This window comes from Sciurus vulgaris, assembly GCF_902686455.1.
Source record: "Sciurus vulgaris genome assembly, chromosome: 7".
NCBI classification, from domain to species: domain Eukaryota; kingdom Metazoa; phylum Chordata; class Mammalia; order Rodentia; family Sciuridae; genus Sciurus; species Sciurus vulgaris.
The window spans coordinates 73809083-73835252 of NC_136467.1; the positions used below are offsets into that span (position 1 = coordinate 73809083).

Below are 26170 nucleotides of genomic sequence, written 5' to 3' on the forward strand. Positions count from 1 at the left end.
TAAGCAAGCAGGATGTTCCTGCTAGTGAGTGTGGATCTTCTGAAGGCCTGGTGGACTGAGGTCACCAAGACAACCATTGAGTCTGCAGGCTCACATCTCTATAGTAATTCTTGCCCAGCACCTCTCTTGAGGTCAGAGAGAGAAAAGCCTGATTTTAGCAATTAACATTCTGCTCTTGCAACTGTGTAATAGTGAACAAATAATAAAATCTAAGAAACTAGATAGCTGGCAGGTATCTAAAGCACTTTGCTGGTATTCTTCAATTGAAAAACCAAGAACTCCTAGTTCTCCACCACTTTTTGGCAACCCCTTAAATACTATGCTGTGTTTCAGTGCCGAGATGGCCGTGTGCTCATCGATCTGTGTCTGTGACGTAGAGCTTATGCGTTTAACCAAGGCATGACTCAGACGGCCTTTCCTGCTGAGCCAAAACTCTCACAAGTGGCGCCTCATTTTCTTTCCCCTGGAAAGTGGCCCATTTTCCAGAAGTGGTCCTGTGCCTTGGCCATGCTGATGTGGCAGAACTGAGACTAAGATTCCTCTCTTGGTGGCCAGGAGTTGTTGCTTATTCCTTTGCAGCCTTCTGAGTCCAAAGGAGAGAGGGCCAGGTGACCCATCATGCATGTCAGACTTTCTTCCCAAGAGACCTCTCTCATTGTTTTATTTCTTACCAGCTAACCAGGGTGATCTTCCCAGGTGGCCCAGTGGCAGAGATGGCCCGGACGGGCAGGACAGCTTCCATCCCTACCCCTCTCACCCTGCACAGTCCCCAGCAGGCCCCACACTCACTTCCCACACCCACACCATCTCCCACACACCCGCCACTCTGCTTCTGCAAACTCACATAATGTATTTCTCTCGAGTTGCACTTGTACATCTGTTTATTTTTCATTTTTAAAACATGTTTTCTTGATAAATTTATAAATATTTTAGCAGGTGCCCTTTCCCCATGTAAATCTCTCTCTCCGACACACATGCCCACGCTGCCTGCCAGATTGCATTCGTGTAACAGCACGTGCAGCTCCCACATCGGAGCCTTGCTCCTTGTGCATGCAATGTCTGCTCCTCTCTCCCTCCTCTTCATTTCCCTCCCATACTTCCTGGCCCTTCCCACCCACACCAGCAGAGGGCTGGCAGGGACTCCCTTCACACTGCCTTAGGCGCCCAGTTTCCTCATCCAGTTCATCATGTGCAATGCATGGACCTCACACAAACACTAATGGTAAAACCTTAATTAGTCTCCTCTCTGGTGCTAAACTAATCTCTCCAAAGAGGTGATAAATTTTAGTAACAGAAGCACGTATGTGGGATTTTGTTTAAGGGGGAAAGCATCTCAGAATCATGGGCTAGTACGTTAGGCCTGAGGCTTCATGTATCTGTCTTCCCATCCTGTGCCCAGAGAAAATCCCTACTCAGGATTCACTGCAGCTTCCCCAGCACCCAAAAGGGGGACTGTTGTGTTCCGTCTTCTGTGATACAAAGGCCCAAAGAGCCTGCTGGTGTTAGGCTGAACCATATGAAATTGCTGATGGTTGATTTTGTTTTTTCTTTTAAACAGACTACTTCTTCCGAGTAGTTTTAGGTTTACAGAAAGATGGAATGGAATAATCAGAGTTCCCAAATGCCCCGTGATTTGACATACTCACAGCCTCCCCACTATCAACACGCTCACCAGAATGGAACATTTGCTATATAATCTTTGTCACCCGAAGTCCTTCCTTTCCATTGGGGTTCACACTTGCATACTCAGTATTGTACATTCTATGCATTTTGACGAATATATAAAGGACTATATATATAGAAAGATATATAGATATGTGTATATGTGAATACACACACATATGCACACACACACCATAGTACTCACCACTATTGTATCATATAGATTAGAGTCACTGACCTAAAATCCTCTGTACTCCACTTACTCATCTATTCCTTACTCTGGTAACCACTGATAAACTTAACTGTCTTCATAGCTTTGCCATTTTCAGAATGTCAGATAGCTGGAATTGGTCAACTTTTGCCTCTCAAAAATGGCAACCTAATACAGTAGGGGGAGATACGCAACAATAAGGTTTGGGACTAAGAGTTTTCCAGTTGATTTTGTACAAACCCCAAATTCCGAAACAGGGCATTGACTTCCTAGTTGGTGGTAATTTTGCTGGTCTCTTACCTGGGGCTCAGAGGCATGAAGAGACACCACAGAGAAGGTGTTAATGGCAGCAGCACTTCTGGACAAGCTACTCAGACGTAGCCAAGGTGTGTTTCCAGGGTCCCTGGACACGTGCAATTTTTAAGTGTCTGACTCTGACCTCACTGTTCATGTGTTATAATGTAGAGTGTAAAAACAAAGGCTGGAAAACCTCCTGAAATGAGGTCTTGTGTCCTCCAATTTAGGATTGATCAAGATTCCTCTATTTTCCCTCTATTGTCCAGGTATGTGAGAAAGAAAAACTGTTGTCAGAGAGGAATCAACTGAAAGCATGCATGGGGGAACTGTTGGACAACTTCTCCTGCCTCTCCCAGGAAGTCTGCCGAGACATCCAGAGTCCAGAGCAGATCCAGGCCCTGCACCGGTATTGCCCTGTCCTCATCCCCATGGATCTCCCTGGAGCCTCCAGTATTAACCCCACTCCTTTGGGTGTTGAGCAGAACCTCACAGCCTCCCAGTGTACGGTGGGGGAAAGTGTGCCCTGCTGCTTGGAGCCAGGTGTGGCTCCCCCGGGGCCCCCTTGGGTCCCCAGCAACGCCTCTGAGAATTGTACCTCTGGGAGAAGGATGGAAGGTACTGACCCAGGAACCTTCTCTGAGAGAGGACCTCCTCTTGAACCCAGGAGCCAGTCGGTGACCGTGGACTTCTGCCAGGAAATGACTGACAAGTGTACGACTGATGAACAGCCCAGAAAAGATTACACCCAGTGACTTGGATCTGCCTCCCAGTCCTCACACCTCTCCCATCCAGGTGTTCTTCAGTCAACCTATGGCGCTGTTCATGTGTTGTCTTGAAGAACCGAGAATGAATTTGGTGCACACTACAGCAGTCTTAGCAGCAATACTGTTCTGAAGTATTCCCTCCTCTCTTCAAGCAGGAGCGATAGAGTTACCTTCACAATGGTGCTACCCCTTGCTCAGGCAAGGAAAGACAACAGTGCGACACTGTCTGTCTGTGGGTTAATTTCAGTCTTCACAGGGATAGACTACAACACCTCTAGGACCCAACCACGGATTTTTTTTCTCAGTGGCCCATGTCACAAACCCTATCTCAGGAATTTCTTCTGAATGTTCAATTTTTTTCATTGAAGACAGCTTCTATACACATCAAAGTTTTATAGCTAGACTGTACATATTATATATAATATATATAAAGTATATATATATATATATATATATCCATATGCAAAAGTCCTGCATGCCTCAATTTTCTCAAAACTGGAAACTTCATATCTCATTTATAAACAGGTTCCAACATTCCTCTTCTTTTGTCTCTGATGCTTAAAACCAGTTTGGTAACTGTTAACATGGTCTTCTTGCTTCACAGTTCAATTTCAATTTGTGCTTATTTATGGACAAGATTCGATGTTGGAAGCTTTTCAAGGTTTTATTTCAGACCCTTATTTTGTTTGTTTGGTTTGGTTTGGGCACTGCCAGGCGGTGTCATGTGAGCATTGTGGGTTTGTTCTTTGTTTTGTTTTCATTTTGTTTTGTTTTTCCTTGCAGATACTGTACAGTAATGGTCAACTTTGCCACTTGCACTGAGTTTTGGGTCAAACCTATTTTCTTAAATGAAGTTGTAACTTCAGTATAACTCAAGTATACTGTATATTCTTTGCTTTTAGTTTAAAAAAAGTAAAACATTTTAGCTAATTTAAAAAAGCACTCAGGTGATAATTATGTAGGAAAAACAATCTTGCCAAATAATGAATTCATCCTAGGATGTGTAGACAATAATCTGCTTGAATATTTTTATATTTCACCTCGTCCCCACCTTTCCCTAAGTAAAGTTTAACTGCAGATAAAGAGTTCAGAGTTGATGCAGGATGTTCAGATTCCTAAGTGGGGAGAGAGTTTGGACATCTCACTCAAAATTGCATCAAAGCAGCAGGAATCTATGATTTCGCACCAGAACTCAGCAGGCACAGGCTCCTAGAAATCAAGCTAGAACTGTTTTCTTTCCCAGGGAGTAGGCCCATCCATTTCAGCACTTCATCAGCTTGCCCTTGGAAGTGTTATGCAGTATGACCTTCTCCTTTGAAGGACCAACCACCCACTTTCTTGCCTGGGATCAGCCTCCCAGGACATCTCCCCTGAGGGGATTTGAGTTGCAGCCTGAGCGTCCTGTTAAGGGGCAGCTCCCAGGTTAATGCCGCTCACTGAAAGTAGGAGAGAGCAGGGCAGACTCAAGCCTGAGATCCATCCCTGACGCGGACTAATACATTTCTTCTCCTTTCCTTCTCCTAATGCTAAGCTGTACTCTGAGGCTTTTCTGCCGGTCTCTTGTCTGAAGGCAGCTTCATTCAGAGGCTTTGGAGGAGGCATCACCAGGAGCCCTCCCTGCCCCTCTTCCCAAACACACACACATACACCCTACCCTCACCTGATGATCATTTTCTTCTCTTGCTGCAAAACTGGTTGGCTTGCAACCCAGAGAGAGCAGCTTCCCTTGGTTCTGGGGGCATACTGGCCCCTGGCCATGTTTACAGGAAGGTGTGCCCCAAGGAAGAGGAATCAGCTCCCTCCTTCCAGTGGTCCCATCTCCTCTCACTGAGCAGCCTGAAGGCCACTTCAGCCTGGCTGTAAAAGAGAGTCCAGAACAGTTTGATGTGGGAATGGGGTGGTGGGCAGTGGGAATAGATGGTTGACTTTGTTTCTTTATTTGTGCCATTGTTTGGACAATATTAAAGCTGCATGTAAAAGGAGAAATTAGTATATGATTAGTAGGCGAAAAGTGAAATCATAGTAACATATGTTTTAGTATTATTAACTTTTTTCTGTACAAATATTAGCACTAAATGTTTAAATATGTATGAATGCCAGAAATTTGTTGGTTCATGCAGTAGGATTTTTTTTAAAAAAGGCTTTTCTTTTAAAATAGTTACACTTTGAAACCTGCCTCTGGGTTTTTGTTTCTCCGTGTGTGTGTGTGTGTGTGCGCGCGCGCGCACGCGTGCGCGCTTATCAGAGACAGATTTTGATAGAGCTCCATGGTGGAGCTACTGTTTTATGTTACAGTTGTTGGAATTTCTTGGCCTCATAGAACAGCTCTGTGCTTCACCGGGAGGTTTGCCTTTGTGGAAAACTGGTGACAGCTAGAATTTAACTCAATGTGAATCATGTGATACTTCACAGGTGTGTGTTATGGTGCAAGAGTCAGCAGACAGTATTTTGTTTTTTTAACTTTCCCATTGCCTTTTTAAGTGACCTCTCCTCTTCTTTTATAAAAGGAATGTCTTCTGCTCATATCGTAACCAGGTGCAGACCAGCTTCTTTGCTTGATTTACCCTGGTAACAACTCATGTGCAACTGGTAGTCTTGACCACATTCCATCTCTTTCCCCAGGTTTCTGCCATGCAGTAACCCAGACCTGTGTGGCAGCCATATCCGGGAGGGGTCGGGTCTCTATTTCTCTCCATCCTAACTCAGCCTTCATCTCCCTCCCATCAACCTCTGCCTTGCTTTTCTTCCTCTTCTCCCACCCAACCTCTGCCATGGGAACTGGTTTAAAAAAAAAAAAAAAAACTGTTCCAAAAACAGTTATTGTATTTCTTAATTGTATTTCTTAAGTATTTTTAACAAGTTATTTCATTCATTAGCTCCCCCCCACAGTGACTGACTTTGTGTAATTGTTCATGTGATATGTCTGTGTCTTTTTCTATTCTGAACCATTTTTTGTCAGAAATATTTCTGTCTTGATTCAAAGGGAGGACTTGTTGGGGACCAGAATCCAAATTGCCTCACATGGAATTTAAAAACCCAGACTGTCTTCTTTCCCTGGGATCCCTTATGTCTTTTATAAGAAGGAAAAGCAAATGAAAAGCAAGGAATAAGTGTTTGCACAATAAGATAACATTTAGTTATGTTCTTTAAGGCTTCTTTCTTACAAAGATAAACAACACTCCAGTAGTGGGCTCTTTAGGAGGATTACTGTGACAGCCTGGTTGAGTCTCCAAATGGCCAGGGTGGGAATCGGTTGTGGTGGCAGGGCCAATGCAAGTGACCCCAAGACTAATTAACATCCCACCTCGATCTAGTCCTCCCTGCGGATCCACCTTTGTCCTACTTGTGTCTCCAGATAACCTCCATTCATTCAGGTTGGTCAGGCTTTGGGCAGGTGAGTGCTTTGCTGTATGTCTTTGTTTCTCTGCGTTATCTGGGGGTGCCTTGAATAAAATCAAACTTCATTACATACTGATTCTGGAACAAAACAGTTTTTAAAACTTTCAAAAAGAAAAGAAAAAACTGGCAAAGTTACTAGGCCATCCTGCTACTTCTCTTCAAAGTTCCCATAACAATGACTCAGGCGTCAGAGGTGATGCTGCAGTAGAAAATGTTATTTTGTATATTGTACAAGTAATTTATTGACTGTCTTTCTAAAAGTATGCTGCTTTTTAAAATGCACTATAATTTTGGATTTAATCCTTGTATAGCTTTTCCAAGGAAGTAAAAAAAAAAAAAAAAAAAAAGGCTAGTGACTAGTATGCCAACTGCCACTTCTCCTTAAAAAGGAGCTTGGGGACCAAGCTACAGGACTTTCATGAGAGGACTGGCTAACACCTACATATTCTCTTTCAATATTTATGATTGCCATTAAAGAAGAGAGAAGAAGGAGAAGCAGCAACAACAAACATGGATTTGAAAATCATAAGCCTTTAAAGAAACCTCAAAGTCCTGCCCCAGGAAGCTGCTCTGCATCCAATGGAGCAGCATTTTCCTCTCAAAATGAGTCAAGGCCTGCAAAGTTTTCTTGAATTTAGTAACCTTGTTTCTATACACCTATACACCATGCCCCATTTAAACTAGGAGCTGTTTTATAAGTGACTTCAAACTGCTCCACTATTGCTTACAGTTCAGGAGGACTCTCAGATCTGGAAAAGAGTTAAAAAAAAAAAAAGTTTTGTCCTTGAATCACGGAAAACAGATAGAGATCAAGATTTTCTTTAAGGAATAGAACTGTTCATTGTATCATGAGTTAGTGTTTCTTCCCAAAATTCAGGATCTTGTAGGTTCAATTTTTGGCAAGTCAGTCGCCAATAAGATGCCCTGTGTCAAGTTGGTATTCATAAAGGAAGTCTGTGTGCATGGAGGCATTTTGTGTCCAAAGTGTATGTTTCTAATACTACCCGAGCCATCTCATGACCCAAGCATCCAAGAATGATGCTGTAGAATAGAATATATTTGTACACAAATAGTGTGTGCAAATAGTATTTGTATATAGAAAAGTCTTACTGTGGCAGATCAAGGATAAATTATTCAACTGACGGTGCAAAAACATTACTTGCAAAGAGAAGTAAGTGTATAGTATTTTCCTACACTCCACTCTGGGTCATAATTATTTATATCAAATGAATATCAGTACATTTTAATCATAATATGAAAATGATGCTGCCATTTTGTGAAGAATACCCACTTGATTGCAAAGGCCAACTTTTGTAGCTTTGATTTAATGTTGTGACATGGTGTATGCATTTCACTATCAAGCAGTGAATCAACAACTCTGACTTTCATTTTCATTCCAGTTTATTGACCTCAGATAAAACAGTGGCCCTTGGTAGAAGCAGAAGTGCACCAAGACCATTCATTTCAGGTAGACTCACATTCAGTGCCAAATGCTCCCCGTGGGGATAATCGGACATGGTTATCAGGAAAGAGTGAAAAGGACTTGGACAAAGAGAGCTTTTCCTATAGTTTAATGCTAAGTCTTCTACCAAAACATGTCTGGAGGCAGAACAGTGGCCTCCACGTGAGTCCAAACAGTGCATTTTGGGTATGCAAATGCTGGAATGTCCATTCATACTCTGACAAAAGAACACGGCACTTCTAGTGAGTTATCAGGAAGATGGCAAATGCTTTTGGGAGCTTCAGGTGCTTGTTAGACAGTGAGCCAAACAAGGCAAGAGGGCCTGTGAGAATTTGTTCCAGAACCAGTCTGATGCAAGTGCACCTCTAACAAATGCCTTACAAACTCCAGAGGCCATATTCAAAACAGGGTCTTCTCAGCGTATGCAAGGGGCTGCAGCCCCTCTTCCTTTCCCCCCAGGTCGAACAATACGGACAGTTTTCACACATATCTACCTGTATAACCCTCTGTACCTCTCATAACTGGTCAACGACTGTAACAGGTTACATCAGGTGTTTTTCTACATACTTTTTACACAGATTCTATGCGATTAATGTAACTTAATTCAATGCATCATTTTATTGTACTAGTTCTTAGGCTTGTCCTTATTTTTGTTTTCTAAGTGATTGTGGTTTTTCTTGTGGTTTTTATTGTAAAGATGAAATGGCGGTTGATGCTTATTATCTGTAACTAAGAATTTTTACCTTTTTGGGGAAAACATTGCTATGAACTAATGAATTGAAACTTCATTTACTCATTGTAAATACACTATTGTGCAAAAAAAATTCACTCAGTTGAATTGCTAGTGTTAACTGAATTTTGTCTAGACACCATTTCTGTTGATGAAATAAAGACATATCATTATGCATTGTAAACTTTTTTTTTTTTTTTTTTGCCTCTGATCCTTGTGTTACAGATTAGAGTGGGAAACCTCTAGAAATCTTTTCAAGAGGACATTTCTCTTCCTCTAGTTTGGACCCTTCTTTACTACCTGACTAGAAATCTTAAAAACTTCATAATGCTAATGTAATTCCTAAACTCTGGATTTTAAAAATTCAGTGCCTATCAGAGTAGATAAAAGGCATTAGACCCAATTCCCTGTTTTTGATATACTATAGTTACATAAAATCTTGCCATTGTGGAAAACTAGGTGAAGGATGTTATTTCTTTCAGGTACATGTGAGTCTAAAATTATATCAAAATAAAAGGTTTGCTTTTTAAAACAAAAAATAAAAACTAAGCTGGGCATGGTGGCACATGCTGTTGTCCCAGGTACTTGAGGGCTAATGTGGGAGCATAACACAAATTCAAGACCAACCTGGGCAAGAAAAATGATACCATATCTCAAAAAAATAAAATAAAAACCCTAAAACTAAATGAAAGTGAGTGGGAGAGGGCGTTAAACCAACATATGATGTAGTGAGTCTCATGGACAGAAGTTTAGAATTACAGGGAATAAATATAGTTAAACCAGAAATGTGTAGGGCTTGTGTCTTGAATTTTTATGTAAAGGGAAAATGAGATATTGCATTGTAGACATGCCAGATGTCTATGAGTAACACTGGACTAGCACTGTGAGGTAAGAGAGAAGCCACTAGAAGAGAGCAATAGCAATGTGGCTGGGCTGACAGCGAGGCTGTGAATAATGAATACACATGATGTCCATCCAATTCAGTGCCTGGGATCCAGGTCACATCCCTTCTGCCAGATGGGAAAACTGAAATCAAAAGCTACTGCATTCTGCTCCTTCAGTGAGTATCCATGGGCACCTACCGAGTCAAGGAAGGCTTCCAGAGAGTACTAGATTGTAATGTTGTGAAAACATCAGCATCATACAAGAGGTAGATTTTTTTTTGCCTGAGCCATGAAGTTATTTAATCCAATCTTGGAAAAACAGGAGGGTTACAGAAGCAAAATTTTCTGTAGACAAACCTGGTATTTCAGAACTGATGGTCATTTGCAAATTCAACTTTGACATTTGCTTTTGTGGCAGGAATGATAATCGTGTGAAAGGAAATAAACCTCACTAGCTTTTCCATTCTGGAGAAAGGAAGCATGTGAGGACTGTCCAGCCCCAGATGGGTAGCAGCCATTTTCTTCCCTACTGTGAATGTGCTTCTTCTGAGTCATTTGTATCTACTTCAGCCACAGTGAGGACTGGCTCCCTCTACAACAGGCCAGTTTCTTTATTGTGTGTATTTAGAAATAACTTGAGATACTCTTTGAAATTGCTTTGGAAGTTTTTACTCTTCTTTTAATCACCCCCCACCCCCAGCCCTCAGCTGGGACACATTAACAAGTTTGTATACAATATTTATTTAACACCAGCTGGGGATGGTGTCCTGAGCATGGAATGGGTTCCTAGTTCGCCCCACTGAGCACCTTTACCTTCCTAATATAAATCAACATGATACTTCCTGGTATCAAAGAATGAAGGCCCAGAGAGCTGAAGAAAAGCACACATCTCATTATGCAAGTGATTTCTTTTCACTTCACTCAAGAACATGATACCTCCTGTCCACACACCCTCGGGTTCCTACAGATCCACACACCTCCACTGGCCTGTCTGGTCAACCAGAAAGAGACACTGTTGGTTCTCCATGGCTAGTTTTTACTCTTACCTCTTGAAGACAAGTACACTCCTGAGGCAGTGACCCTCACCCTAAAGCATTGGATGAAACTTCAGAGACAATGACACTGGCAGTCACTGGAAGTATTATATTTTGCACTGAGTTCTTCAAACTATTTTTAACCTCTATTTGTGTTGTGTGGTTGACAACCCTGTAAAGGCTTTACAGGGTGAAGGACATTTAAATTACAAAAAAAGGGGGAAATACTGCCAGGCAGACCCCTGAAAGACTCTCATAATAAAGTTGTTGACAAGACATGATGGGGAACTTTGAAAAAGGAATAAAGACTACAGAATCCGAAGTGATGGGTAAGGTATTGTTTTGGGCATCTATACATATATTTCATTCAACAGACACTGCAACATGCTGAATATCCAATATAAAAATGAAGGGGCCACCTTTTTAGAGTTTGCACAGGCTAGCTGGGCAGAGAGATGTACAAATAAATCATTTCCCAGAGGCAGAAGACTTAGGAATAGGAGAGCAGAGCATGGGCTTAGGAGCAACTAGATCTAGGTTTGGACTCTAGCAGGACCTTCAACTGGGTGACTTTTATCTATGGGAAAAGTACTTAATCTCTTTGTTTGATCTATAAAATGAGGATGAGCAATAAGAATTTTACACAGTTATGTAGGTTTAAGTAATGTACTATGAGCACCTGGAATACAATATGCACCTTAAAAGTCACCTTTTTAAATTTGGTCCCACTCTCATTTCATCTTCCTGGTCATCACTGGCTTGTTTACAAACTCACTGTCTGTAGAAGACTCTCTTTTCATAGTTCATTTACTTCCCACCTCTACAAAACATGGGAACAGAAACAACTTAGGAGCTATTTGAGACAGAAGTACAGAATAGCCCAGCCAATGTTAGGCTGCCTCTGCAACATCCCAGCAGCTGCCCAGCTTCTGTCTGAATACCCTCTTTAATGAAGAGTCTGTTTCCGGTGGTTAGAAATTGTTTCCTGAAAATAAGATACACCTAGTGTACTTCCCTTTGCAAAAAAATAAAAATTATCATCTATGAAGAAATTACCATCAACCAAAAATGAATAGCACCTATTACTATAATTACAAGGTTGATATAAAGAAAGGCATCATGAGTGAAGGGTTGGCTGAAATGAGGCTTAGAACTGCCAGTGTAAGAATGAGTCCCTAAGCCAGGTGTGGTGATGTGTACCTGTAATCCCAGATGCTTGGGGGAGTCAGAGGGGATGATCACTTGAGCCCTAAGTTCAAGCCAAACTAACTAACAAACAATATAACTAACTATCCCCAAAAGTCAGGCACATGGTGATAAAGACTGTCCAGAAACCCACTGCTATGTAGGTAACAACAGGGAAGAGAGGGGCACTATCAGCAGTCATGGTGGGTAGGGTACATGAGGTAGGAATGAGGTCGGAGGCAGAAGCCAGCACATGAATTTCCTCTGGATTTTATCTCACAGTATACAGATGATGCAAAGCCCTGTGATTTTGAACCAAACTGGTTCTTCTTATAATTTGAAGCCTTTATTACAAGGTATGTGACCAGAGTTGGGGGATAGTCTAGCCATAGGATGGAAGATGAAGGAGCTAAGTAATTCCCATGGGAAGTAAGCCCACCTTTAGGGCTCTCAGAACTCAGACAAGTAAGAAGTAACCAGTCAAGAAGTCTTGTAGATCAGCTAGTTAGTACACATCACATGGCCCACTGTCTCTGCACTATAAGTGCTAAGTGCTTTTGGAGGCAGTTTGGCTGGATGACTCAGGACCACTGGCAGGGTGAAGAAGAGGTGCTGGCTTCTGATCCTCAGGAAACCCCTGTTGGGTCACAATCATGGCTGCACCCCTGATGATGGATATTCCCAGTAGAAAGATATAATCAAATCATGCAACATGAGTATTCGCCAGTGTTTTAATCAATATTTTATTTCCATAGCATTTATGAACCAAAAATTCAGCTCATTCATCCCAAGAAAAGTACTAATGAGAGAAAGAGAATGAAAATTTTTCATCCGCCTTCCTTTGCAGACAGGAAGCATGTTTGAGCCCAGACTGAAGACAGAGCTCCAGGCCTGCTCTGGACCCATGTTGAAGAGACCAACTGCTGCTGCTGCAGAGTTGGATGCTCTCTCTGGTGTCCCACCAGACTGCGGGGGCTAGGGAAGAGAAACCACATCCCAATCCTTCTTCTTAGGGCAACAGCAGCTCTTACCCCTATATTTTCTCTCATGGTACACAATTCCTCCCTACCTATTCTTAGACCTGCCTCATGCAGTATGCCCAGGCAGGGCAGTGAGAAACTGACTTGCCTCCCCAGTGGGAAGTGAGCCCAGGTTTGGAGCACCCTGTTCACAGCCTCTCACCTACCAGGAATCTCTGTGTGTGTTGATCAGCTTTCTGTCCCTATATTGAATACTCAAGATAATCAACTGAGAAAGAGAAAAGGGATATGTTGGCTCACAGCTCTAGAGGTTTCAGTCTATCATTGGTTAGTTCCATTATTAATGAGCCTGGGACAAGGTAGCACAGCATGGTGGGAGTGTACTGTGAAGAAAATTGTTCTCCTCATGTCCAGGCTACAAAATAAAGAGGAAGGGGCTGAGGCCCCCACAATTCGCTTCAATTTTCATAGTTGAATTTCATATCATTTTCATAGTTAAGGTAACATTGAAAATTTTTAAATGCCGTGTGCATGGATAAAAGACAAATAGACGGGAAAATAAATCTTTCAAGTGATCTAAGACTTCCCGCTAGTCCTACCTCTTAAGGTTCCACCATCTCCCAATAGTACCAGACCGGGGACCACACCTTAAACACATGGGTCTTTGGAAGACATTTAAGTCCAGACTATAGTACTGTGGAGGAGGTGAATCCCAGAGCTCTTCCATAGTCTTTGAGTTGACAAGGGTGCGGCTTTCCTCCTGCAGATACCAGCAGCTCCTGGTGCATTATTTTTTCATAATAGATGAAAGTTCTAGAAGCATATTCTGAAAGAAACAAGAAAACAAAAACAAATAAAATAGATCCAAAAGGCTTATAAAAATCTTCTCTGCCCACCACCTGGACCTTTATGTCACAAATACCAGAGATCTAAACAAAACCTACTGCAGAGGACAACTCTACCTGCTTCCCCAGAGATGAATGTCATAGAAGAGGTCCTGTAGTCTGATAGCATTACTGTGAAAGATCTGAATCCTATCTGCCATCTCCTTTTCCTTCTCCTCGCACTGTTGTTTTGTCCAAAATTCAGACCTAAAACTAAAAGGTCAACTTTTTCCTAAATTCCATGTTAGTCTCCTCTACAATTAGCCAGATATTCAGCTTTCAATAATGTGAAAAGAGAAAAACAATTCAAATGTAAAATGTCCCATTTAGTAATAATCTATCCTGGTCCTAAATTAATGCTAAACTTGGGCTGCCTCCTACAGGGAGAATAAAGAGCAGTGAAGAGACGTAGAAAAAGAAGCTTGGGTTAAATCAGACAGGTTTAGGACAAAATCCAACTCATTCACTCATCCACAAAATATTGATTTATGCCCTGCTATGTCCTAAGAACTATGCTTCACCTCCACCTAATTGTGTGACTTTGGATAAGTAAACTATTTCCTTATCCATAAAATGTAAATTATTACAAGATTATGATAAAGAAACCCATAGCAGAATCTAGTCCACAATCAAGAAGGTTTCCCTCTTTCTCTTCTGTAGAGTGTTTGATAATTGATAAATTGTGCAAAATTTCTAGACCAAAAGTTTCAATAAATTGAAACAATCCACCCTCCAATATCCACCTAATAACTGTTATTAATAATGTTGAGTTGAAAAATAGCTTTCCAAATGAGACAAAGAATCTAGAAGTTGAAGAAATTTTCATAGTTAAGGTAACACTGAAAATTTTTAAATGCCGAGTGCATGGATAAAAGACAAATAGACTGGGGAAATAAATCTTTCAATATCTATGTAAACAAAAGATTGATATAATAACATATAGAAGCTCCTGTAAATCAGAAAAGAGACATTCCAACAGGAAAATGGAAAAGGACAATTTACGGTAGAAACAAAGATGGCCAGTAAACATATGAACCACCTTAATGGTAATGAGAGAAGTGTAAATTAAAACAAAAAAATTATATACATCAGATTGGGCAGAAGGCCTAAGATAATGTCTGCTGTTGTCAAGAGTATGCAGAACTGGGTGCTACTATGGTATGAGATGACAATAGCTAGATTGTGGAACCAACCAAGATGCCCTTCAATTGATGAATGGATAAAGAAACTGTGATATACATACACAATAGAATAGTACTCAGCCATAAAGAAGAACAAAATTATGGCATTTTCTGGTAAATGGATGAAGTTAGAAAATATCATGTTAAGCAAAATAGGCCAAGTCCATAAAACCAAAGGCCAAATGTTTTCTCTGATAAGTGGATGACGATATATAACGAGGTGGGGTGGAGGGGGCAGGGGGGAAGAGAAGAATGAAAGAACTTTGGATGGTGTAGAGGAAAATGGGGTGGGAGGGGGTGGGAGATGGAAAAATAGTAGAATGAAACAGACAGTATTACCCTATGTATATGTATGATTACATGAATGATGTGACTCTACATTGTGTACAACCATAGAAATGAAAAGTTGTACCCCATTTGTGTACAATGAATCAAAATGTAGTCTGTAAAAATAAAAAAAATTAATAAAAAATAAATAAATAGAGACTATTTCTTAAATTTTGGTTAGGAGAATTAATTGGTGTCATTACTAGCACTTCTTCGAATTTTGTTTCTCCATGGTGATACCAAATTAAATAATTTAGAAAGATGAGATCCATAAGGAAAAAAAAAAAAAAAAAAGCTTCAGGGAAACCCAGTCATGTGAGGACTCCCATGCTGTCATGAGTTTTATCTCCTGAAGCTCTCAACCAGGTCCTCACAGTGACTACCAGAGAAAAATCCCTTGCCAGAAGTGGGTACTGGGGATTGAACCCAAGGTTGCTTTAGAACAAAGCCACATCTCCAGGTCCCCCTGCTTTTTTTCATTTTGAGACAGAGACCCACTAAGTTACTTAGGACCTCCCTAAATTGTTCAGGCTGACCTGGATCTTGCAATTCTCTTGCTTCAGCTTCCTGAGATGCTGAGATTACAGGCGTTCACCACCATACCCAGCAAAAGTAGCTGTTTTTTTAAACACACCTAGGAACTTTGTTCTTAAGAAGAACTGCCATCAGGAGTTACTATTCAGTCTTAATTTTATGGGGCTTTCTCAGAGCCTAATCTACCCAGGGGAAAGGAAATATCCAACCTCTGCCCCTACTAGCCATCCTGTCACACTCAAGGGCAGGAAAAATAATACCGAAAATACACTAGTGAAGTTCATCATCCAGTGACACAAGTTCACCAAAAGACAAAGACCTCATCATGGGATTATAGAATGCTTTTTCCCTCCCCCACATCTTACATCACACCACTACAGGTCTGCATACTAGCTTCCTGTCACCCATAAATAATGTCCAAATTTTAACAAAAAAATATTACAAGACATACTAAAAGACAAAAAACACAGTTTGAAGAGACCAAACAAGTGTTAGAACAATTGTTAGATTTGGCAGGAATGTTGGAATTATCAAATCAGAAATTTAAAAGAACTATGACTAATATGCTAAAGGCTCTAGTGGAAAAAGTAGATAGCATGCAAGAACAGATAGATAGTGTAAGCAGGGAGATGGAAATTCTATGAAACAATCAAAAAGAAATGCTAGAGATAAAAAAAGTAACAGAAATAAAGAATGGCTTATTAGTAGAATGGACATGGTTGAGGAAAGAATCTCTGAGATTGAGGATATGGAAAATAGAAACTTCCAAAACTAATACACAGAAAAGAGGAGAAAAAAGGAACAGAATACCCAGGACTGTGGGATAAATACAAAAGACATAATTCAGGGATAAGCCAGAATGAGAAGAAGAAAATTAAGAAAGAGAAGCCATATTGGAAGCAATAATGACTATAATTTATTCAATTTAATATTAGACACTAAACCACATATCATATCAATAAACTCAGAGAACACTAAACAAGATAAATACCAAAAATTACACCCATACATATTATATTCAAACTTCAGAAAATTGAAGATAAAGAAAAAATCTTGTAATAATCCAGATTGAAAAAAATAACTTGTCACAGAAAAGCAAATATAAGAACTACATCTTACCACTTCTCAGGAGCCAGCCATGCAAGAATAGAGTGAAACACTTAACACATTAAGAGAAAAATACCACCAAGCTAGAACTCCTTACCCTGTGAAACTACAAAAATGAAGAAATAAGGCCTTCTTAAACAAAAATTGATGAAATTTCTTGCTAGTGGACCAGCCTTAACAAACTCAAAAGAAAAAAACTCATACAGTAAATGCCCTCAGACCACAACAGAATTAAGCTAGAAATCAATAAAGGGAGTATCAGTACAGGTCCTATGGACATTAAAAGGAAAATAATGGGATATTATTAACAACTCTATATATGAAAATTTGATAACATAGAAGAAATGGACCAATTCTTTAAAAGACACAACCTGACAAAACTTACACAAGAAGAAAAAGGAAATCTGAGTAGGCCTGAATGTATTTTAAAAATTGAATCAATAATTAATAAACTTCCAAACCAGAAGGCATCAGAATCTGAGGGATTCATTGGTGAATTCTACCAAAGTCCTTAATGCTACCAAATTTCTCATAATTTAAGGAAGAAATTTTATCAGTTCTCTATAATATATTCTAAAAGGCAGAAGCAGAGGGAATACTCCCATATCATTATACAAAGTCTGCATTACTCTAATACTAAACAAAGACATATCATAAAACTACATACCCCAGTATATCTCATGAATACCGAAGTGAAAATTCTCAATATGGCTGGGGCATAGCTCAAAGGTAGAGCATGTGCTTGCATGCATGAAGCTCTGGTTTCAATCACTAGCACCAAAACACAAACAAAACAAAAAATCTTCAACAAAATATTAGCAAATCAAATCCAAGAATGTATGAAAAAAATGTATACATCATGAAAAACTGTGCTTATATTCTAGGTGTGCAAGCCTGGTTCAATATTCAAAGATTAATGTAATCTATCACATCAATAGCCTACAAAAGAAAATCATATGATGATATCTGTAGCTGCATAAAATTACTTGACAAAATCCAACTACCATTCCTTATTAAAAAAAAAAAAACTCAGAAAACTAGAAATAGAGGGAAAATTCAACTTGATAAAGAACATCTTAGATACAGCTAATAGCACATTTAATGGTGAGAAACTTTTAAGTTTTCTCTCTAGGCTGAGAAACAGGGATGCTTTTCAATATCTTACTTGAAGTCCTGGAAAATACAATAATACAAAAAAAAAAGATTAAAAGGTATATATGTTGGAAAGGAAGAAATAAAGCTATCTTTATTTGTAGACAACACCGTCATTCATTTAGAAAACCCATAATAATTGGCTAAAATACTCCTGAAGTGATAAAGAAAGCAAAGTAGTGTGGTACTAGTGAAAGAACAGACAAATATATTTACGGAATAGAATAGAGATCTCAAAAACAAACCAATGTAAATACAGCCAACTGATCTTTAGTGAAGGAACAAAGATAGACAAGGGAAAACTCTTTTCAACAAATGATGCTGAAACAACTGGATGTCCAAATGAATCTAGATAAAGACCTTACACCTTTACAAATTGTCATAGATTTAATGAGAAATGCAAAATTTAAAAACTACTAGACAATAACATAGGAAAAAGCCTAGATAGCCTTAGGTAGATAGACTATTGGAGGCATGATCCATGAAAGGAATCATTGATAAGCTGAACTTCATTAAAATTAAAGCTTCTGCTGTGAAAGAGAATGAGAAGAAAAGACATTTTGGCAGTTTAGTTCAAAACTAAGCATACTTTTATCATATGATTCAACAATCATGTTCCTCAGTATTTAACCAAATTAATTGAAAATTATAGTCATACAAAGAAGCTAGACGTGGACGTTTAAGGCCATTTTATTCAAAATTGCCAAAACTTGAAAGCAGTAGGCAAATGGACAAATAAACTATATCACATCCAGACAAATAAACTATTATTCAATGTTTAAAATAAGTGAGCTATCAAACCATTAGAGGGCATGGAAAAAAATTGAATGCATAATACTAAGTGGAGAAAACTAATCTGAAAAGACTACATACTATATGGTTGCAACTATGTGACATTCTGCAAAAGTTAAGACTATAGGGACAGTAATAGATCTGTGGTTTTCGAAGGTTAGAGAAGAAGGAATGAATAGATGGGAGTATAGGGGAATATTAAGGTGGTGAAACTACAACACCAAGAATGAACCCAAATGCAAAATATGAACACTGACTGCTAATCATGTCAATGTAGGTTTATCAATTGTAACAATTGTACCACTCTGGTGCGGGACATCAGTATCAGAGGAAGGTTAGGGGCAGAGGATATATGGAAACTCCCTGAATTTTGCATTTAATTTTGTTGTGAACCTAAAACTGCTCTAAAAAAATAAAGTGAATTAATTTTTAAAAAACACTGCAACATTCAGAGTCAAACATGCCTACTATGTTTGGATGTTGTTTTTCCTTCCGAAGGTTCATATATTGGAAGTTTAATCCCTAGAGTGGCAGGGTTGGGAGGAGTGTAGAACTTTATGAGGTGAGGCCAAGTGGGAAGTTCTTAGGTCAATTGGAGGGGTGCCCTCTCTCCCTCTCCCGCCCCATCTCCCTCTCCCTCCCCCACCATCCCCTGTTGCAAGCTATGAACCTTTCTTTACATATGCATCTCCACCTTTCCTTACACATGTGATGTGATGCAGCCCAGGAGGGCCCTTGCCAGAGTCAAGGTGATACCAGTGCCCTGCCCTTGAATCTCCAGAAACCTAAGCTAAATACACCTCTTTAAATAAAGTTAGCCTGCCCCAGGCATTTCATTATAGGAATGAAAACTGACTAATACACTGCCTGATTAGACATTTATGTCCTTTGGTGGGGGTTGTGATGCTGGACCAAACCCCAGGGCCTATTGTGACAGAGCTTTCTAAACTGTACCCCAGTCCTCCCAGTTGTGGAGAAACCCACTACATCTTTCAAGATCCAGTTTAAAGTAACCTCAATTGTGGAAGCTTTCCCTGATCCATCCATAAAGAATTGATCACTCCCCCACCAACCCCATACTTCCACTAATATGGCACCTTACACATGATCACACTAACATGTCCACCTGTCTAACTTTCCCAGTTATACTCTGAGCACTACACCCCCCAGCTTTTTGTATTGAGGATTGAATCCAGGGGCACTTTACCACTAAGCTACACCCCCAGTCATTTACATTTTTAAGTTTGAGACAGGATCTTGCTAAACTGCTGAAACTGTCCCAGTTTGCAATCTTCCTTGCTTATCCTCCCCAGTTTTTGGGATTGCAAGTGTGTGCCACTATGACCAGCTATACTCTGAGCTCTTTGTTGGAAGTATTTTATTCATTTATATACCAGCACTTATAAGAGAGGTTAGTATAAAGTAAGTTTTCTATATTTTTATTAATGGAATGAATTGAATTGAATATATTGAATGAATGAATTTGCTTTTCCATGAATTCATTTCTCTCCATACATCTCTCTCTTAACACATATATACATACACACCAGGAAAGAGGTAGTCAGAATGGACCCGCCCTTGTTATGTGATCAATATTGCTGTCTGTCTACTTACCATTGATGTTCTCTGGCCAGTAGCTGAAGGCAGAGGTGAGGGACTGTTTTCCCGGTGTGAAAAATCCAAGCAGGTGCTATTCAGAGAACTGGAGCTTCCTGAGTCACTGCATAGTTGTCCTTTTTCAGATAGCAATCTGGACAGAAAGCTAGTCTTGCGACTGCCTGAGCAAGATCTGTCTATCCAGACCCCACTCTCTCTCACACTGTCATCACTCTCTTTGAAGTGACTGCGCAGATCTGTGAGAGGTTCGCCTGAGGATTCCAGGTCCTGGGATTGCTCCCAGGTTCGTAATGCATAGGATGGACAGTGTCGAGAGGCCACGGTTGCACCTAGCCAGGATTGAGACAGTGTATTCCTTAGGCCAAAGGAGGAATGGCACGGTTGCTGTCCCCGGTGCTGAATTTTGGCTTTGCCATCCTGAGGACATGGGCTAGGGACATGGAGCTGTCCACTGTGCTGATCTTTCTCAGTACAGTCTCTTTTGCTACAGGAAGAATCTACATCAAGTTGCTGGTGCTGTGGGATTTGCCACATGGATTTAGACTTTGGGACACTGACTCGAATGACTTGTTGTTGATTATTGGTTTGAAGTAGAGAGATTCTTTCAGGTAAGGCAGAGCAAATTGTACATGGTTGGGTTCCTGAATATTTCTTCAAATGGAATGGAGGGCCTCTCTCATTCTCAATGCTCCCACTGCTGGATTTCTCATACAGTGCCCTCATGATTTTCCTGATGCCCAGATGAAATATTTCCAGTATATTGAGTAACAAGGAGATGGCTGCAATGCTGTGCATAAAGAGCATGAAAATGGTCTTTTCTGTGGGCCTGGATACAAAGCAATCCACTGCATTGGGGCAAGGAGGTTGAGTACATTTGTATAGGGGGCGCATTTGAAACCCATAAAGAATATACTGGCCTATCATGAACCCTACTTCCAGCACAGATCTGGTCAAAATGTGTAAGACATATGTACGCAGCAGACATCCTTTCAGAGGGACTTTATAGATCCTCTTTTGCTCCTCTAACCTCTTCAGTTCTCTATCTATCCTTTGTTGTTCCTCCAAGTCAAGCTCTGGATTCTCCATCTGGACTCTAAGGTGTGACTTTCTCCTATGTCTTTCTTTCTCAAAGTCCCTGAGTCTATAAAGTGCATGGCCCATGTACACCAGGGAAGGAGAAGATACAAAGATGATCTGTAAAACCCAGAATCTGATCAAAGAGATAGGAAAAGCATCATCATAACAGATATTGTTGCAACCTGGCTGCTGGGTGTTGCAGGCAAATGCTGACTGTTCATCATCCCAGACATCCTCAGCAGCCACACCAAGTACCAGCATTCGGAAAATGAAGAGAATGGTCAGCCAGATTTTCCCCACTATTGTTGAGTGGGAGTGAACTTCCTCTAAGATGCCACCCAATAAGTTCCAGTCCCCCATGGCTAGAGACTAATGTCTGAAATATACAGAAAACACTGAGGTTAATAGCACCCACATAAGTAATTTAAAAAGGCATATGGTTATAAATACAGCAGCTTCCTTTTCATGTCAGCAAAACTGAGAAAATTTTCCAGGTCCATGCTTGATGAAAAAGGATGTTTCCAAGGAATATTGTTTTTATGGAAAAAAAATTAAAGATCCTCCACAATCTGACCCAATTTACTTCCCATCCTCTTCTACTCTCCCACACACTGCTGCTTGTCATTCCACTATACTCACTATTCTCCATATCTGCACAATGCATTCCCATTCCATGATTTTTTTCATTTTTCTATTCCCCTGAGATGTTCTATTTTTAAACATCTGACATAATTTTAAATAAATCTCAACTCCTCTGGAATTTTCCCAAGTCAGAGTTATTTTTCCCTTTCCTAAGTTCCTACAACCACTCATGTGGCATTGTGCTTTGATGAGTTTTGCAATATTTATGTCTTATTTCTCCCTTCCCAGAAAAGTACATCCTTTGCAGATAGCAACTCTTTCTATAGCATCACAGTTTTTGCACACAAAAAGCATCAGTAATAATAATGGGTTGAATTGTCTTTTCATTTAAAAATTTTTGTTCCTTTACTCTATCAATGAAATAATGACCAAAAGGAAAAGTATATTCTTATCATGTATTATTCATGGTTTTCATGGCAGGATAAAGTAATGAAAACAGAAATAAGCCAAGTAAATCCTTAGAAACTGGCTCAGATCAGGGTAGCAGTAAAGATTAGGCAGACAGAAACAGTATGAGCAATAACACATAATTGTATCCACTAAGGTACATCTGGAGCATCATGTCTTCATGGAAAGTTTACTAACTTAGAAGAAAAGTAAAAACTAACTGCTTCTCTAGCCTGCTTGGGATATAGGAAACAATCAGGGCACAGTTGACATGAACAGGTTACTTGGTTTATCCTGGAAAATATTTTTCAAATTTCAACAAGGTTAAAATATTTGGTAAGGTAAAGGTTTCTAAGATATAGCGGGGTGCAGTGACACACACCTGTAACTCCAGCTTCTTGGGAGGCTTAGACAGAAGGATTGCAAGTTCAAGACCAGATTAAGCAACTTAGTGAGATCTTGTCTCAAAATAAAGGGCTGGGGATATACCTCAGTGGTAGAGCACTTATCTAGCATGCATGAGGCCCTGAATTTAATCTCCAGTACCCCCATCAAAAAAGATTTCTTATAGAAGACTTCCATATATGAAAGATACAAAGGAAAAACAGGGAAGCATAAATAAGTTAAAGTAGATCATGAAACATTTTTCCATTTTCATATTATCCATTCAATAATAATTACTAAAATATTACTAACACATAGACATTGTGCCAGATGTCAGGAACTCAATAACAAGCATGATAAATCTGTTCCCAATGCTCACAGTACTTGAGCACTAAGGATTCCCACTAATCTATAAAATGGACCAAGACTGAAAAGACAAAAATTAATATCAACCAGAAAAATACAAAAGGCATGGGGGCTGAGGCAAGTTTGAGAGCAACCTTGGCAATTTAGAAAGATCCTGTCTCAAAATAAAAAAGGAAAATAACTGAGGATGTAGCTGAGTGGTAAAGTACCCTTGGATTAAATCCCCAGTAACAGATGGGGTGAGGTGTCGAGGGGGAGGGAGAGAGAGAGAGAAACACTAAATCCTTAGAATTTTCCCTAATCATCTCCAAACACAAAATAAATTCCAGATGTAAAAATGTATTAAAATGTAAAAAAGTAAGCCAAAATAGTATTAAAATATACATTTAAAATATGTTTTATAAGGATAAGCTTTCTGAGCAGATCAATGCCAAAAATTATAATTGGAAAAAATTCAGATTTTACACAATAGAACTGAATGGCAAAAGTGGAGATGTCCAGAAGGCATTTGAACCTAGAGAACAACAACAATAAAAGTAGATTTAAAAATTTTGGATTCATACCTCATTGATTTAAGAAGTAATTTCCTAAGCTCTATTCTGTTCATTGAGAGTTAAGGTCTTTTTTCACAGTTATTCCTCTAAAAATTTGTCATTACTCTTCATTTTTAAAAGTTCCATTATCACTTCAACAAAATCTAGAGCTTCAGTTTTATATAAAATCCTGCAATGGAAAAACTAACTCATTTCAATTTGCTTAGTCTCTATTTGGTAATCCTAAACTATGAAATTCTTTTTTCTGTCACTCGATTAAATGTGGAAACTTATGCTTTTTAAATAACAAAAGAAAACTGGGCCTATATGAAAAGTGAAAATTAAAATCTACACATTGTTATGCAAGAGCAAGTTCCTTTAAACAAGCAATCCTGTTTCCTAAAAAGAACTTTTTTACTGTTAAATAACTGTAGGTCCTAGAAATAGTCTCAATTTCCTTTTATTAACAAAATACTAATTTACCATCTTCTATGGGAAAAGCTGGTAATCCTTTTCTGAATTTAGTTTCAGTTCTTATATTTCTAGTTTAACAGGGATTTCCTAAATATTTTGCATAAGCAAGACAGTCCACATATTTATCACTTACCATACAGTTGGGGAGAAAAATCACCATTGGACTCCAATAACCTTAAAGTTGCAACATGTATGGCTAACTAGTGGAACAACTGCTGATGGCTTCAGATATAAAGGCTCTAGTCAGGTGACTGTGGGGCCCTAATCCAGAACAAGCACAGTAATTTTGATCGATGTACTCTAACCTAATTTTCTCCCAAGGTTCAAAATATCCTTTGACACTTTGCAGTTTTCTTGTAGTATTTTTTCTAGTTGACATCAAACTGAGACCCTTTCTGGTATATCTCAATTGGAAATCAAAAGTGAAATGAAGGAGAATTTTCCTTTCTTGTTTGTAAATGATTATGGTGATTTGAATTTTGGTGCATTTCTTTCAGTCTATTGAATTGCTCTGGGAATCGACACTCACAGATCAATGAGTCATGTCCAATTTCATAAACAGCTGCCTGGAGTGAACATCAAATGTGAACAAATAATAATGAAATGACAATCAAGACCAAAGTGTTCTTGCAAATCTTGCTAAAAGAAGAAAAAACCCAAAAGGGGAAAATTACCTTTTAGAATACTGAAGGGGGGTGTGACTGTCTGTAGATCATACATTCTAGCAATATTCTATTAAACCAAAACACACAGCTCAGGAAAATATTTTTCTTTTTCAAAAGAGAATCTGAAAGTCAATAGCATCTTCAAAATCTAGGTCATATTTTTGTAGAGAAGAATTTTAGCTTCAGAAAGGTCAAATTATTTGCCAAGTGTGGATAGAGACTAGTTCTCCTGATTCCCAATCTGTAGCATCTTCCACTAGTGACATCAAAAGTGCATAATCTTACTATCATCCTAGAAGAGCTAACAGCAAGGGCAAGGGCATCACTAGAACCCAATAATGGGTTTCAATTCTCAGTTCCTAGGCACATTTCTAAGTTTCCTCTTTTCCATATATAACATAAAAGTGTACAAAATTATTGAGTTTGTATCATCTACATAAACTATTTTTGAACACTTAAAGAAAAGGTTATAATGAAAGGTAGACAGGTGAAGAGTTTAAATTTACACTAGCGTCAAGTTGATTGTCAGAATACTAATAGAGGTGAAAAGATTATATATTAAGATGTATATTTGGTTTTTTAAATTTTTTATTAGTTCTATTAGTTATACAGACAGTACAATCTATTTTGACACATTTATACAAGCATGGAATATATCTTATTCTACTTAGGATCCCAGTCTTATGGATGTATGTGATGGTGAGATTCACTGTGGTGTGTTCATATATGTACATTGGAAAGTTATGTCAGATTCATATCGCTGTCTTTCCTATTCCTATCCTCCCTCCCTTCCCTTCATTCTCCTTTGTCTAATTCACTGAATATATATTCTCCCCACCCTCCTTAATGTGGGTTGGCATCCACATATCAGAGAAAACTTTCAACCTTTGGTTTTGGGGGATTGGCTTATTCATAAAGTCATTCTTCTTTATTTCTGAGTAATATTCCATTGTGTACATATAACAAAATTTCTTTATCCATTCATCTTTTGAAGGGCACCTAGGTTTGTTTCATAGTTTAGTTATTGTGAATTGTGCTGCTATAAACATTGATGTGGCTGTATCACTTTAGTGTGCTGATTTTAACTCTTTTGGATATATACCAAAGAGCAGGATGACTGAGTCAAATGGTGGTTCCATATTCCTAGGCTTCTGAACAATCTCCATTCTGCTTTCCAGAGTGGAAGGAATAAATTGCAGTCCCACCAACAGTGTATGAGTGTACCCTTTTCCCCACATTAATATGTATATTTGTATATGCATATTTGTATAGTATTGTTCAAGAAAGTCCTCAATATTTAACTATTAAATTCGCTTGAAAAGTAATGAATTTAGTATCTTTAATGCATGTTATCAGAGTCAAAACATCAAAATTATACACTAATGCACAGAATTACTTGGAAAGGTATACAAGAAATTACTAATATTAGCACTCTTGAGA

At 39.1% G+C, this 26170-nt stretch overlaps 2 protein-coding genes across 13 annotated transcripts in view; one reads left to right on the forward strand and one right to left on the reverse strand.

Moving 5' to 3' along the window:
* Positions 1–6680, forward strand: part of BACH2 (BTB domain and CNC homolog 2) — a 336154-nt gene extending 329474 nt beyond the window's left edge. For all 12 annotated transcript variants that reach the window (XM_079146715.1, XM_079146712.1, XM_079146710.1 and 9 more), the window contains one exon: positions 2437–6680. In XM_079146715.1, the coding sequence (XP_079002841.1) occupies positions 2437–2922 (486 nt within the window). In that variant the 3' untranslated portion in view covers positions 2923–6680. The remainder of the gene's footprint in view (positions 1–2436) is intronic.
* A 6715-nt stretch (positions 6681–13395) lies between these two features.
* On the reverse strand, positions 13396–21639 carry GJA10 (gap junction protein alpha 10; the record flags this gene model as incomplete). Its single annotated transcript, XM_079146129.1, has 2 exons — positions 13396–13434; positions 20200–21639. The coding sequence occupies 2 exons, from the start codon at positions 21637–21639 to the stop codon at positions 13396–13398; spliced, it is 1479 nt and encodes a 492-aa protein (XP_079002255.1).
* Between the last annotated feature and the right edge of the window lie 4531 nt (positions 21640–26170).